This window comes from Peromyscus leucopus, chromosome 11 (genome assembly GCF_004664715.2).
Source record: "Peromyscus leucopus breed LL Stock chromosome 11, UCI_PerLeu_2.1, whole genome shotgun sequence".
Classification (NCBI taxonomy): Eukaryota; Metazoa; Chordata; class Mammalia; order Rodentia; family Cricetidae; genus Peromyscus; species Peromyscus leucopus.
This window is the reverse complement of record NC_051072.1, coordinates 56,726,163-56,739,904: the sequence shown is the minus strand read 5'-3', so window position 1 is coordinate 56,739,904 and position 13,742 is coordinate 56,726,163. Positions and strand designations below refer to the sequence as shown.

General features: G+C 42.3%; 1 protein-coding gene across 5 annotated transcripts in view; it reads right to left on the bottom strand.

Annotated features, from left to right (window-relative positions):
* Rasgrf2 (Ras protein specific guanine nucleotide releasing factor 2) overlaps positions 1–13,742 on the bottom strand; it is a 236,113-nt gene that overhangs the window by 96,920 nt on the left and 125,451 nt on the right. For 3 of the 5 annotated variants that reach the window (XM_028891013.2, XM_028891017.2, XM_028891015.2), the window contains exons 16-17: positions 6,595–6,702; positions 4,268–4,357 (exon numbers count right to left, since the gene is read on the bottom strand). In XM_028891013.2, the coding sequence (XP_028746846.1) occupies positions 4,268–4,357; positions 6,595–6,702 (198 nt within the window). The remainder of the gene's footprint in view (positions 1–4,267; positions 4,358–6,594; positions 6,703–13,742) is intronic. The other 2 variants (XM_028891014.2, XM_028891016.2) reach the window with 1 other exon arrangement.

Genomic DNA, 13,742 nt, shown 5'->3' with positions numbered 1-13,742 from the left:
GGACACAATGAAAGAGGTGCTAACAGGAAAGTTCATAGCACTAAGTGCCTTCATAAAGAAATTGGAGAGATATAATACTAGCAACTTAACAGCATACCTGAAAGCTCTAGAATAGAAAGAAGTAAGCACACCCAAGAGGAGTAGATGAAAGGAAATAATCAAACGGAGGACTGAAATCAATAAAACAAAGAGAACAATACAGAGAATCAATGAAACAAAGACTTGGTTCTTTGAGAAAATCAACAAGATAGACAAGCCCTTATCCAAACTAACCAAAATGCAGAGAGAGAGAGAGAGAGAGAGAGAGAGAGAGAGAGAGAGAGAGAGAGAGAGAATCCAAAATAACAAAATCAGAAATGAAAAGGGAGACATAACAACAGACAACAAGGAAATCCAGAGAATCATTAGGTCAGACTTCAAAAACCTGTACTCCATAAAATTGGAAAACCTAAAAGAAATGGACAGTTTTCTCAATGGATATCACTTACCAAATTTAATCAAATCAGATAAACAATTTAAATAGACCTATAACTCCCAAGAAAATAATAGAAGTCATTAAAACCTCTCAACCTAAAAAAGCTCAGGGATAGATGGTTTTAGCATAGAATTCTACCAGACTTTCAAAGTAAAGCTAATGCCAATAATTCTAAATTATTCACAAACATAGAAACAGAAAGAACATTGACAAATTCATTTTATGGGTCCACAGTCACCCTGATATCCAAACCAGACAAAGATTTAACAAAGAAGAATTACAGACCAATTTCCCTCACGAACATTGATGCAAAAATACTCACAAACCAAATCCAAGAACACATCAAAAAGATCATCCACCATGGGTTTCATCCCGGAGTGCAGGGATGGTTCAACATATAAAAATCTATTGAACAAACTGGGGGAAAAAAAAACCCACATGATCATCTCATTAAATGCTGTAAAGCCTTTGACATAATCCAACAACCCTTCATGTTAAAAGTCTTAGAGAGATCAGGGATACAAGGGACATGCCTAAACACAATAAAAGCAATTTACAGCAAGCCTATAGCCAACATCAAATTAAATGGAGAGAAATTCAAAGCAATTCCACTAAAATCAGGAACAAGACAAAACTATCCATTCTCACCATATCTATTCAACATAATACTTGAAGTTCTAGCTAGAACAATAAGACAACTAAAGGGGATGTAAATTGGAAAGGAAGAAGTCAAACTTTCACTATTTGCAGATGATATGATAGTATACATAAGTGACCCCAAAACTTCTACCAAGGAACTCCTATAGCTAAAAAACACCTTCAGCATAGTGTCTGGATACAAGATTAGCTTTAAAAAATCAGCAGTCCTCCTATATACAAATGACAAACAGGCTAAGAAGGAAATCAGAGATATATCACCCTTCACAATAGCCACAAAGAATATAAAATATTTTGGGGTAACCCTAACCAAATGAATGAAAGACCTGCAAGATAAAAACTTCAAGTCTTTGAAGAAAGAAATTAAAAGAGATATCAGAAGATGGAAAGATCTCCCATGCTCATGAATAAGTAGGATTAACATAGTAAAAATGGTCATCCTACCAAAAGCATTCTACAGATTCAATGGAATCCCCATCAAAATTCCAATACAGTTCTTTACAGACTTTGAAAGAACAATACTCAACTTCATATAGAAAAAAAAAAAAACCAGGATAGCTAAAACAATCTTAAACAATACAAAACTTCCAGAGGTGCCACCATCCTTGATTCCAAGCTGTACTACATAGCTGTAGTAATAAAACCAGCTTGATATTGGCATAAAAACAGACATGTGGATAAATAGAATCAAATCAAAGACCAAGAAATAAATCCACACACCTATGAACACCTGATTTTTGATAAAGAAGCCAGAAATATAAATGGAAAAAAGAAAACATCTTCAACAAATGGTGTTGACATAACTGGGTGTCGGCATGTAGAAGATTGCAAATAAATCCTTATCTATCACCCTGCACAAAACTCAAGTCCAAGTAGATCAAAGACCTCAACATAAATCCAGAAACACTGAACCTGATAGAAGAGAAAGTGGGGAATAGTCTTGAATGCATTGACATTGTCAGGAGACAATTTCCTGAACAGAGCATCAAAAGTGCAGACACTAATTGACAACAAATGGGACCTCATGAAACTGAAGAGCTTCTGTAAGGCAAAGGACACCGTCAATAGAACAAAATGGCCGCACACAGATTTTCACCAACTCCACATCTGACAGAGGGATGTTATTCAAAATATGTAAAGAACTCAAGAAACTAGACACCAGCAAACTAAACAATCCCATTTAAAATTGGGATGCATATCTAAATCTAAATCAAATCATACTAAGACCCAAGGACCCACATAGGACAAGTAACAAGGAGGTCTTAAGGGCGGGGGGATGCAAGGATCTCCCTGGGAAGGGGAGACAGAAAAGATTTCTCAGGTGGACTGAAGTGGGTAGGGATAGGAACAGGAAGGATCAGGTGGGGGAAAGGAGGGAGAAAATACTGGGAAAAATGACTAGAATTGGGGGGCATTTGGGGGTGCAATGAAAACTCCATGGAATTTATGAGAATAACTCTAGCAAAGACTCCTAGTAATGGGGGACTTGGAACTGAACTGGCCATCTTCTGTAATCAGGCCAGGCCTCAAATTGAGGGATTGAGACACCAGTCCAGCCACAAAACCTTCAACCTACAGTTTGTCCTGCCTGCAGAGTGTTCTGGGACCAGAGCCTAGCAGAGTCCTCATCAAAGAGACCAGAGAGACTTCATCCAGCAACTAACAGGAGCAGATGCAGAGTCCCAAGCTAAACATTTGGGAGAAATCAGGGAGTCCTATGGAGGAGGGGGAGGAAGAATCAGAGAAACTAGAGGGATCAGGGACACCATGAGGTCATGGCCCACAGAAGCAATTGACCAGGACTCATGGGGCTCGCAGAAATCAGGGAGCCTGTAGGGGTCTGACCTAGGTCCCCTACATGTACAATATGACTGATTAGCTTGGTGTGCTTGTGCGATTCTTAACAGTGGGGGTAGGGCTGTCTCTGACTGGCTTGTGGGATCCTTCTCCTCCTACAGGGCTGCCTTGTCCAACCTTGATGTGATTGTATGTACCTGGTCTTATTATAGCTTCTTATGCCATCTCTGAGAGAGAGGCAAGAGGTGGTGGATCTGGGGGAGAGGGAGAGTGGAGAGGTAGGAAGGAAACAGGGGAGAGGGGAGGGAGGGGGAACTCTGGTCTGGATATAATATATGAGAGAAGAATAAAGAATACTGAAAAAATATGACAAAAAATTACACCAAGACCCAACAATGGGCCTACTTCAGTCAATTACAGATTTATTTAACATCTTGTCCTCTGCCTGTGAGGACATAGAGAACAAACATAATTTTCACCTATGAAAGCACTATGGATTTATTTTTATGTTTATTGTATTTTCTTTGCCCTGAAGACTGCCTGGTAGTTATTCAGCAGGAATCATAGCAAATACAGGCAGTTGGAGGATCCCCACTCTTCAAGCCTCCCTACGTCTAGCACATGCTTCAGACTCAGGGGGAAGAGGAAACATGTCTTAGCCATGAGGCACGAGGGCTGACGGACATGAAACAACCCCGGGGGAGTAACACAGCCTTCTCAGACATAGAATTTTCCAGAAGCTTGACCCAAAGGTCACCCGGGTGAGACTCACCTCTGATGGTGGTTGCTTGGCTACTTATTTTTATTGATGTCTTTAGGCATGGTGTGATGCATATAAATGTGCGTGTCTGTGTATGTGTGTGTGTATGTATGTATGTATATAATGGAGTGATTAAACCAAGCTAATTATTATATGTCATTCACTTTTTAAGATAACAACATTTAAAATATGCTCTCAAGATTGTCAAGTATTAATTTATTAATAATAATAATAATAATTGTCACCAGACTGCACAGTAGTTCCCAGAACTTGTCTTCCTATGTAGCTAAACTTTGTAACTAGTGTCTCCTTATTCTCCTCATGCCTGACCTTTGCCCCAGTACCTTCTACTCTGTCTTCTGACTCCATGAGTTCAACCATTTTAGATTCCAAACGTATTTGGCATCATGCAGTGTTTATCTTTTCGTACCTGGCTTATTGCATTTAATATAATGTCCTCTAGGTCCATTCCCCAGTACTGCAAAAGACAGGATTTCCAGCTCACAGTCACCAAGGCCCTGGCAGCCAGGGCCACTGGATCAGTGTACTCTGCCGCATGCTTCAGCCGGTGGACTCACCTGGTGGACTCCCGTGTCCTGCTGCAGCCGTGGCGATTGCGAAGGCAGAAGCAGGTGACACAGAGCAGTGGCTACTGTCAGCTGCCTGTCCTGGTGATTTAAAGACAAAGGCAACGGAATGGTGAGGCCCACAGATAATATTCTGTAGTGACTATTCTTACTTTAATACCTGTCCTGGAAGAAGGATTGGGCCAAAGGCCCCATGAAATCCCTGTTAATAGGCAAATAATGAGATTATATACACCAGCAATTCCATTCGAGGCAGACAACAAACAAAAGCATATGTCCATGCAAAAATTTGCAAATGAACATTCACAGAAGCAGCTTCACTGTAGCCCAAACCTAGAAACAATCAAACATCCATAAGCTGAAAAAAAAATTAGATTTTAAAAAGATAATATTATTTCATGATAGAAAGGAATGAAGTTTTGACACATACTATAAAATGGATGAGTCCAAAAAAGCACTATGCTCAGTGAACAGGCCAATTATAAAGGTCCCCCACTGAATGATTCCTTTTTGTAAATGTCTGTAATGGGTGAATCAAAGCATAGCGATCATAGATGGTGGCTACCAGGGGGAGGTAGAAATGGGAGAGTTTGTTTATGACTATAGGATTTCTTCTAGGGTATTAAAAATGTTCTAAAATTAAACCGTGGGTATGGCTGCCTGGCCTTTTGAGTGTGTCAAATCCAATGAATTACATACTTTAAAAAGAAGGAAAAATTTTGTGGTGTACAAATTATATTTCAACATAAAACTATTTTAAGAAGACTCTACGTCATGCTTTCAGTACAATTTCTTTATCAGTTAGCGGCTGAATGCTTGTTAAGCATGTGTGAGGCCTTTGGTTTAGTCCCATTCTACAGGAAGGATGAGTTGAGTGTAGCCATTTAAAACTGAAAGGATGTAGGGCTGGGGCTATCTCAGTGGGCAAAGTGCTCACTGCATAAACACGAAGAACCAGTTAAGATCTCCTGCACCACTCACAGAAGCCAGCCTGGCAGACACACCTGTAATCCCAGCACTGGGAGGTGAGAATAGACAGTCTCAGAACCACACGGCCACCCAATCTAGCAAATTGTGAGCTTCAGGCTCAGGGAGAGGCCACACACCACACACATACCCCCCCCACACACACACCACACCATATACACACACACACATACACCATACACCATACACACACACACCACACCATACACACACACACACACATATACCATACACCATACACACACACACACCATACCACACCATATACACACACATCATACACACACACATACACCATACACACACACACCATACACACATACATACACACCACACCATATACACACACACACACCATATACACATATATCATACACACACACCATACACACATACACACCACACCCTATACACACACATCATACACATACCATACACACACATCACATACACACCATATACACATACATACACATCATACACACACACCACACACACATCACACACACCATACACACACCACACACACCACACACACACAACACACATACACACACACACACACACACACACACACACACACACACACACACACACACACACACTTTCTCAAAGCTGCTTGCTACTGAGCCTGTTAACCTGAGTTTAATCCCCAAGGATCCATGTGGAGGAGTGACAGACCTCTGTTTTGCTTGGTTTACTTGGAGTGAATCTGGTTCCATAATTTTCTCTTCTGGCTTGAAATAATCAGCTTTGGAAGGGGTAGGGGGAAGGAGACATTTCAAAGTGACCCTGATTTCAATATATTTATTTGAGCAGTAAGTAGATAAAATATTTCTGCTTTTTGAGCAGTTTCTCTTCCAATTAGCTGATATTTGTTGTGTTTTCAACAAACTATGGAATCATATGTCATAATTTTTATAACTGTATACTGAAAAAAATATATCAGGTTCTACCACTAATAATGTTGGGGTCCCAGTCAACTGAACCTTATTTTATATGAAATAAGAATTTCTAATAAGGTTTCCCCAAGCTTGCTCATTCAGCTCACACTGGGACTCGGGGTCAAGAAGCTGATCCCACACTAGCCATCTCTAGGACATACATTTCATCCTGTTTTCTGCATAAACATGTCACAATGTACACATCACAACGATGGGCTAAACTTCATTAGCCAGACTGAACATAGGCTTCCTAATCATTGAAATTTCCCCTCCTTGGACCTATGCAACATTACCTGCTTCTAGTCAGTCTGTATAACTAAGACCAAGCAACACACCGATCTAAAAGCCCAAGATGACTTCTGTATTTCTGAATCGCTGAGCTCTTACCTCCAGGCTGGCGATATCGGAGGTGCCGGGGAGTTGAGGGGGATCTGCAAGGTGACAGTTCTGTGGGGTCCCCTGCTCGGTCGGCTGGTGAAGACTCCAGGACAGCTGCTGGAAGACACAGGATGTCACCCAGTCTGTGATTTCAAGAGCACCTTGACAATATCATCCATGGAAATGCAAATGTCTTTAATGATACTAGGTATTTCATATTGGCTTACACATTTAAAGTGCTTTCCCGAGAAATCAAGTCATTCTTCTCAGCAGAACATTAAGAATGTAATTTAAATTTGGATCTTTACAAGCCAGGTTTTGTTGTTGGTTGTTTTTTCTCTTTACTCTTTGCTCTTTTGGGGGGGAGAGGGGACCGCCACTAAGCTCCCAAATAAATCACCCATGGAGTCTTATTATTAATTATAAATGCCTGGCCTTAGCTTGGCTTGTTTTTTTGCCAACTTTCCTTAACTTATTCCATTTACCTTTTGCCTCTGGGCTTTTCCTGTTCTCTTATTTCTGTAAATCTTTTCTTTCTTTGTTTCTTTGTTTCTTTCTCTTCTCTCTCTCTCTCTCTCTCTCTCTCTCTCTCTCTCTCTCTCTCTCTCTCTCTCTCTCTCTCTCTGGCTGGCTGTGTAGCTGGGTGGCTAATCCATGGAGTCCTCCTCCTTCTCTGGCTACTTCTTCTTCCCTCTTCCCAGATTTCTCCTTTTATTTATTCTCTCTGCCTACCAGCCCTGCCTATCCTTTCTCCTGCCTTCCCACTGACCATTCAGCTCGTTTTAGATAGGCAAAGTAACACAGCTTCACGGAGTTAAAACAAATACAACATAAACAAAAGTAGCACACCTTAAAATAATATTCTACACCAAGGCTTGAGATCTGCTGATCTTGTGAACCTGTGGGCTGACCTTGGCCAGCCTCTCTGTCCAGTGCAGTGGGAGGGTAAAGAGAACAGGAGATGCTCAATGGATCTCCTGCCTTCCATAATGGCTTTTGTCTCGGAACAGAGAAAAACCAACCTTTTCAGATTAGAAATAAATTGGAATCGACAGTAGGATTTCTTCTTTGCCTAGGCTGCCCCTTATGGAAGCTCAAGGGGGAGGGGTTCTTTAGATCTAGAGTTGCACTCTCCAGCATGGTAGCACTACTAGCCAAGCATGTCTGGATGACACATTTACATGAACTAAAATTGAAGCCATATTTTAACTCCCCACTGACATAGTCATGTCAAGACTTAGTAGCCACCAATGGCTAGTAACTATAGTTTTGGACAACACAGCAATAGAGCAATCCTCTCCCGTCCTGGAAAGGTGTATTGACTAGCTCTGGGGTAGAGCTGTGCATCACTAGTAAGCAAGTGAAATTTCTTTTTTTGGACAGGTTTTGCGAAAGCCTTGCCTCTAAACCACAACCCAGATGAAAATTTCTTCAATGAACTTGGAGTTTAAAATGATCAGAGTCTCTGAGTGACAGTTCTGGGGCCATGGATGGGGCTATAGGGATGGTGCTTCTAAATGCCTTCCCCCAATTTCTTATGCAGGCAAAACAATAATCACGTGTGTATTATTCCAAAGGAAGGTAGACCAAAAATTAATTTACGTCCATCAGATCCTCCTTTGCTTTTTAATCAGGTCCTTGATTGACTCCCATGGATTAAATTTCAGTGCCATTTCCACTAATTGTGTATTATCTTGGTCAGCGAAGCTGCTTCCCTTTTCATTCACGGTTTTACTGGACAAACATTCCAAAACCCGTAATGACTTCATGGAATGCTATTTTTAAACTTGCATATTATTGACTCCCTTAGAAATACGGCCACAATTTTGATCTTTTGGGATGAAATAGGGCTGGAGAAAGGAAGTGGTTAGATTCTTTTCTGGAATGACATAATTACAGTAAAGCTGGCAAGATGCATTAAAAAAAACAAAACCAACCCAGTGCTTAGCTGTCAGTTTTATTATTTTCTAAATAGCTCCTTCAAAGTTCAGTAATGGGAAGCATCTGTTGTGGAAGGCAAGCAGAATATCAAATGCATATCCCTGGTTCAGTTCAAGCACGCATTCATTCATTGGAGGCTAGGAGGAAAACTTTAATCAGCAATACATTAATTCTTATTAAAAAAAACAAATCCAACTGAGAGAACTGGATAGGACCTCAATGTCCTGAGGGGCAGGAACACAAATAACAGCGCAAGCTAGCACACACCTACAGAAGAAGCCACACTGTCCCGGTGGACTGGGGAAGCACTTTCTCCTGGCTTGCTCACTTTCAACCAAGTGCCATGCAAACAGCTTTGCCTACAGGACACGTGGGCAGATGTGGGCTCCAAACAAATGCTAAAATCAGGAGCGCTTTCAGCCTACAGAGAGGCAATTTTCAAACTATGGAGACAGAAACAGACACTGGTGTTGTGAGCTGTGCAAGCTCGCTTGGGTGGCTAAATTGCGTAATCGTGGTCCGAGGGAACCGGATTAGGTAAGGGATGGCAATTGTGCGGGCAGCCATTTGGCTCTTCATTCCTGCCTTGTCTGCCTTGGGCTTGATTTTCACTGAGAACCATCACTGAGAAATTTCTATGTGTTTTTTAGAAGCACCTGGAGGTAGAAAAAAGTTGGGATGGCCTAATAGAAGGACAGGAAGACACCAGCGGCTATTAGATGAGCCTCGAAGAGATTTGCGGACCAGGTTGTGGGAAGATTGAGTTGTTTATCTCTTTAAAAAATTGCTACTCTGTTTATTTTGAGGGATATTTTTGATTTCTCTTCTTTTTCTTCATGCCACTTGAAGTTTTCTTGAAGGATTGCAAAACTGGCATTATCATTGTAGTGACAATGAGATTAGCAATGGTCACCAGCAGATTTCAACGAGTTTACCCTAAAACTGTGGGTGGCAGTAAGAGAGACCTGTGTTCCCTCTGGACACCGTGGGTAAAGCAGATGTTACACCGTGAGATTGTGCGGGGCTGGATTCTGAAGTGCAAAGCAAAAAAAGGCAGCAACTCTTGGCACTGGAGTTTGCCAGCTGTTCTGACTCTTAATGTTATGCAAAGCACATGCAAACATCTTTCAAATTAAAGAGAGATCCCATCTTCCACTTCCCTGCCACTTGGAATTTTTCAAGACTGCACAAGGGGAACAGAGCAGCATCCTGACCTACACAGACGTCACATGCATCTGTGCACACTCATGCACAAGCATGTATCTCCATACACTCTGAGTTGTCAGGCTGATGTCTCAGTGTTCAATCATGTCTTCTATAAAGCTATTCATGACCAACATCGCTCATCTACCAATGTAAAATTTTAAAAAACCCAAGTCTATAATTGATTAGTCTTATCTATTCAGAAAAATGCCCCAGAACTACCATGATACCAGTTTTAATTCTAAGCCTCTTACTGCGAGGGTCCATTGATCAAGTCCCAGTGACCAGGAAAGAGGAACCTGTACAGACAAGATATTCTCAGCTTTTAATGGGAATCACATCATTGCTTTAATGTCTGCCTCCATTCTGTCAGGCAAGAAACTCAGAAGCAAAGTCAGGGGACTCCAGGACTCAGAGGACCACTCACCATGCACATTCCTCCAAAAATTAAAAAACGGAATTAGCATGTGTCCCAGCAAGCTCACTTGTGGTACGTGTGCTCATGGGTGTGCATATGTGTGTGATTGTATGTGCATGTGTGTGCTCAAGTATGTGTGTGTACTTATGGGAAATAGTGTTTGCGTGTGCTTCCCAGGAGAACTGAGATCAGGATATTTGCACTCATGTCCATTGCACTATTCACAGTAACCAAGTTGAGAAGTACCTCAGACATCAACTGAGGGATAAATGGCAAAGAAAATGTCAAAAGCACACAGTGGAATATTATTTTCTTTAAAAACTAAAGAAAGCCTATGATGTGTGACATGGTAGATGCTTAAGGCCCATTAAGATGAAGTAAGTCAGTCACAAAAAGCCAAAAGCGATGTAGTTTCACTTCCAACAGACTCCCAGAAACAGAAACTAGAATTGTGCTTTCCAGAAGCTAGGGATGGGGGAGAGGATGGGGATGAGGTGTGGTCAGCAGCTGGAGTTCCCTGTCTAAGATGAAAAGGTTCTAGAGATCTGTGGTGAACGCTTTTGACTTGCTCAGCTTTCTTAACTTAAAAGCACTGTGATAGCAAAAAAGAAGGGAGGAAGAAAAACATTAGGAGGACTTCTGTTTTCATTTGTCTCAGTGTTTGGATGTCCTAGGAAAACCCGGAAGTTCTGCTTACAGGGCTTACGTATCAAAGCAGGGGAAGGCTATTCATAAGCAGCTGTGCCCCCAGGAAGGACAGTCATTCCAAGGTGCGCTCGCCCACACCGGTGTGACAGTCTCATTTCCCAGAATGTGGCCTGCCTCCTTCCTCAAATCACCGGGCTCTCTTGATTCATATGGAAGGTAAACCACCACCACCACCAATCATGCTCAGCCAGGCACAGTCTCTCCTGGTTTTCAGCTTCACGATCTTGTCTGCACCCTTATGCCACCTGCCCTTATGGTGGTGTCTTTTACCCACATAGGCAGAGTAGGGTGTCATGCTGTCTCCCTGCTGCAACAGTTCCAGCCATGGGAGCTCACATGGTTTCTGCTCAGCCTCCAGAGCAGGCCTGACCACACATAGGGCAGCAGACCTCATTCCAGCTCTGAGATCAACCAAAGGATGCTCTGGGAGCCATGAGGAGCTGACGCTGAAATCCTTGCTCCTAAAGTGCTCCTGATTCCAAAGAACACGAGCATACAGACTTCTCCTCCTATTCACTGTAGTCTGGTAATGGAGGGGAAAGTACTCACCATACCCTGGGAATCTGCTGACCACCCAGGCCACTGTGGCCCCAGGGAAAGTTAAGATAAGTCCACGTCACTCCCTCCATGGAGGTGAGCAGACAGTAGTACTGGGTAGAGCCCCGGTTACATCTATCAGCTAGTCGTTGCCTCATTATTTCCAAGAATTCATCATGATTTTGCCAAGCTTGTTGTTTTAATGACTTTTTAATTATCTTCCTCCTTTTCCTGTTCTTAATTGCTCACTTGTCAATTTAAAGAATTTCTTGAAAAAAAAAAAAAGAGAGAAATGCCACTTTGGATGATGACAAGCACTCCAGTTAAAATTCCACTAAATACTTCACCCAGCAAGCTTATTCAAATGATCTGAGGGAGCACATAGATGCTTCCAGTGAACAGTAAAGCAAGGGTTTGGGCCTCCATCTGGGTGACCCTCCTTGAAATCTAGGCACTGTCTGATTTATTGCCTGATTTTTATGTTATCATCAATAAATAAGTCAGTTACACACAAGGAGAGAAGCTCATTGCTAATGCAGCTATGAGACCTGCTTATATTCCTCGTGATAACACTGGATTTTAAAGATAATAAGAGGCTGCGTTTGGAGCCCTGCAGTGTGCAGCCCCGAGGAAGATGAGGCAGTGCTCTGGTTGTATCAGCTGCTCCTCCTATTGCTGTGACAAAATGCCTGATGGAAGCAGCCCAAGGAAGGGAGGGTTTATTTCAGCTCACGGTTCTAGGCTACAGTCCACGGAGGAAGGGAAGTTGTGGCAGTAGGAAGGTGATGTGACGGAGCCCCTCACTTTGTGTCCACAGTCAAGGAAAAAGAGAGGGAGAATGCTGGCCCTCTGCTCACTTCTCCTTTTTATTCAGTCTGGGACCCCACCCCTTGGGGTGGTGCTCCCCACAGTTAGGGTGGTGTTCCCATCTCATTTAGCCCAGTCTATAAACTGCTCAAAGGCATCTCCAGAGGTGAGTTTAGATCCCATCAAGTTGATAGTCAATATCATATTGACTATCACTATTATACCGGAGGACATAGTTCCCTGAGTGATTCTCTCCATCCCTTCCCTTCAGCAACCTTTACTTCCTGGCCAAGGCATGGAAGATACTGAGGAGAACAAGCTAGGCAAGGCCATTGATCTCATGAATTTTGCACAGGTAAAGACATTACAAAGGCTGCTGAAACCCAACATAACAGAGACCTACTGGGTCTTCATGAAAAACTCTAACCTTCTGATGCCAATGGGGATTGAGAGTCCAACATGGGCAGCTTTGGCAAGCATTAATGTAAGCCTAGGAACTGTAGCCATGAGGTTGGATTCTCCAGAAGAGCTGCCAGCTTAAGTCATGCTGGGATCAAGAAAAATGGGCCTTGGCTGTTCATGTTACTGGAGTTGTATCCATGCCAGTGGATGTCCACATGCTCCAGAAAAGAATTTGACATTGCTGCTGCTGTTGTTGCTGTTATAGCAATGGTGGCCACCATTGCTACTGTTTCTGGGATTACCATTTCATAATTGCTTACTACAGCTAGCACAGTGGAGACCCTGGCAGCAAAAGTAGCTACCACTGTTAGTTAATCTTTCATTCTATTGTGCATGATAAATTTAATTCAATAGCTATATACATTTCAATTGGCTTTGAAAATTATAAATTTATAAACTCAAATTCCATTTACTTTTGGGATACCATCTTACAAGGACTCCAATTTGCAGTAAGGCTTGTTAAGGAAGGGAATGGCTCAATTGCCTTTAGCCTACTGGCTATGGGTGGGTTAGGACCTCTGTTGGTCTTTTCTGTGTCGAACACACAGATTGCAAGTCCAGTGCCACTTTGAGATCTTTGGCAGCAGTTAACTCTGCAGCTCACACACGATTGAGCCTGTATGATAATGAGTATTCAGAGATGGGTAATACCTGGGGGGCGCTCACTAACCTAAGACAGAGTACCTGTGTGGCCTGGGCAGGCATCTCCATGACAGGTAAGGTGACTTGCTGATGTCCCATACAACCTAAGTCAGAAGCTAATTTTTTAGTAAAAGGGGGACCTGTAGGACCCTAGCCCCCGTTTTGGGTAACAGTTGCCTTGCTTGCTGACCTTGACCTTGATATCCTCCCTATGCTAATTCCCTGCCGGGTTCCACCCTCCTGAATGCTTAAGTGAAGTTCCTTGTCTGTGCATCCTGCATAATGGGCTTTAACAGCTTAGATGCAAGATTGTAAAACATCGGTAGTGAACTTCTGCCCTCCAGGGTTCTCCCACTGTATTTAAGACCTCTTCCCTCCTTCAATAAATAGTATTTGGCATAAAAAAAAAAGACAGTACAAAGGTCCTCTCCTAGGACCA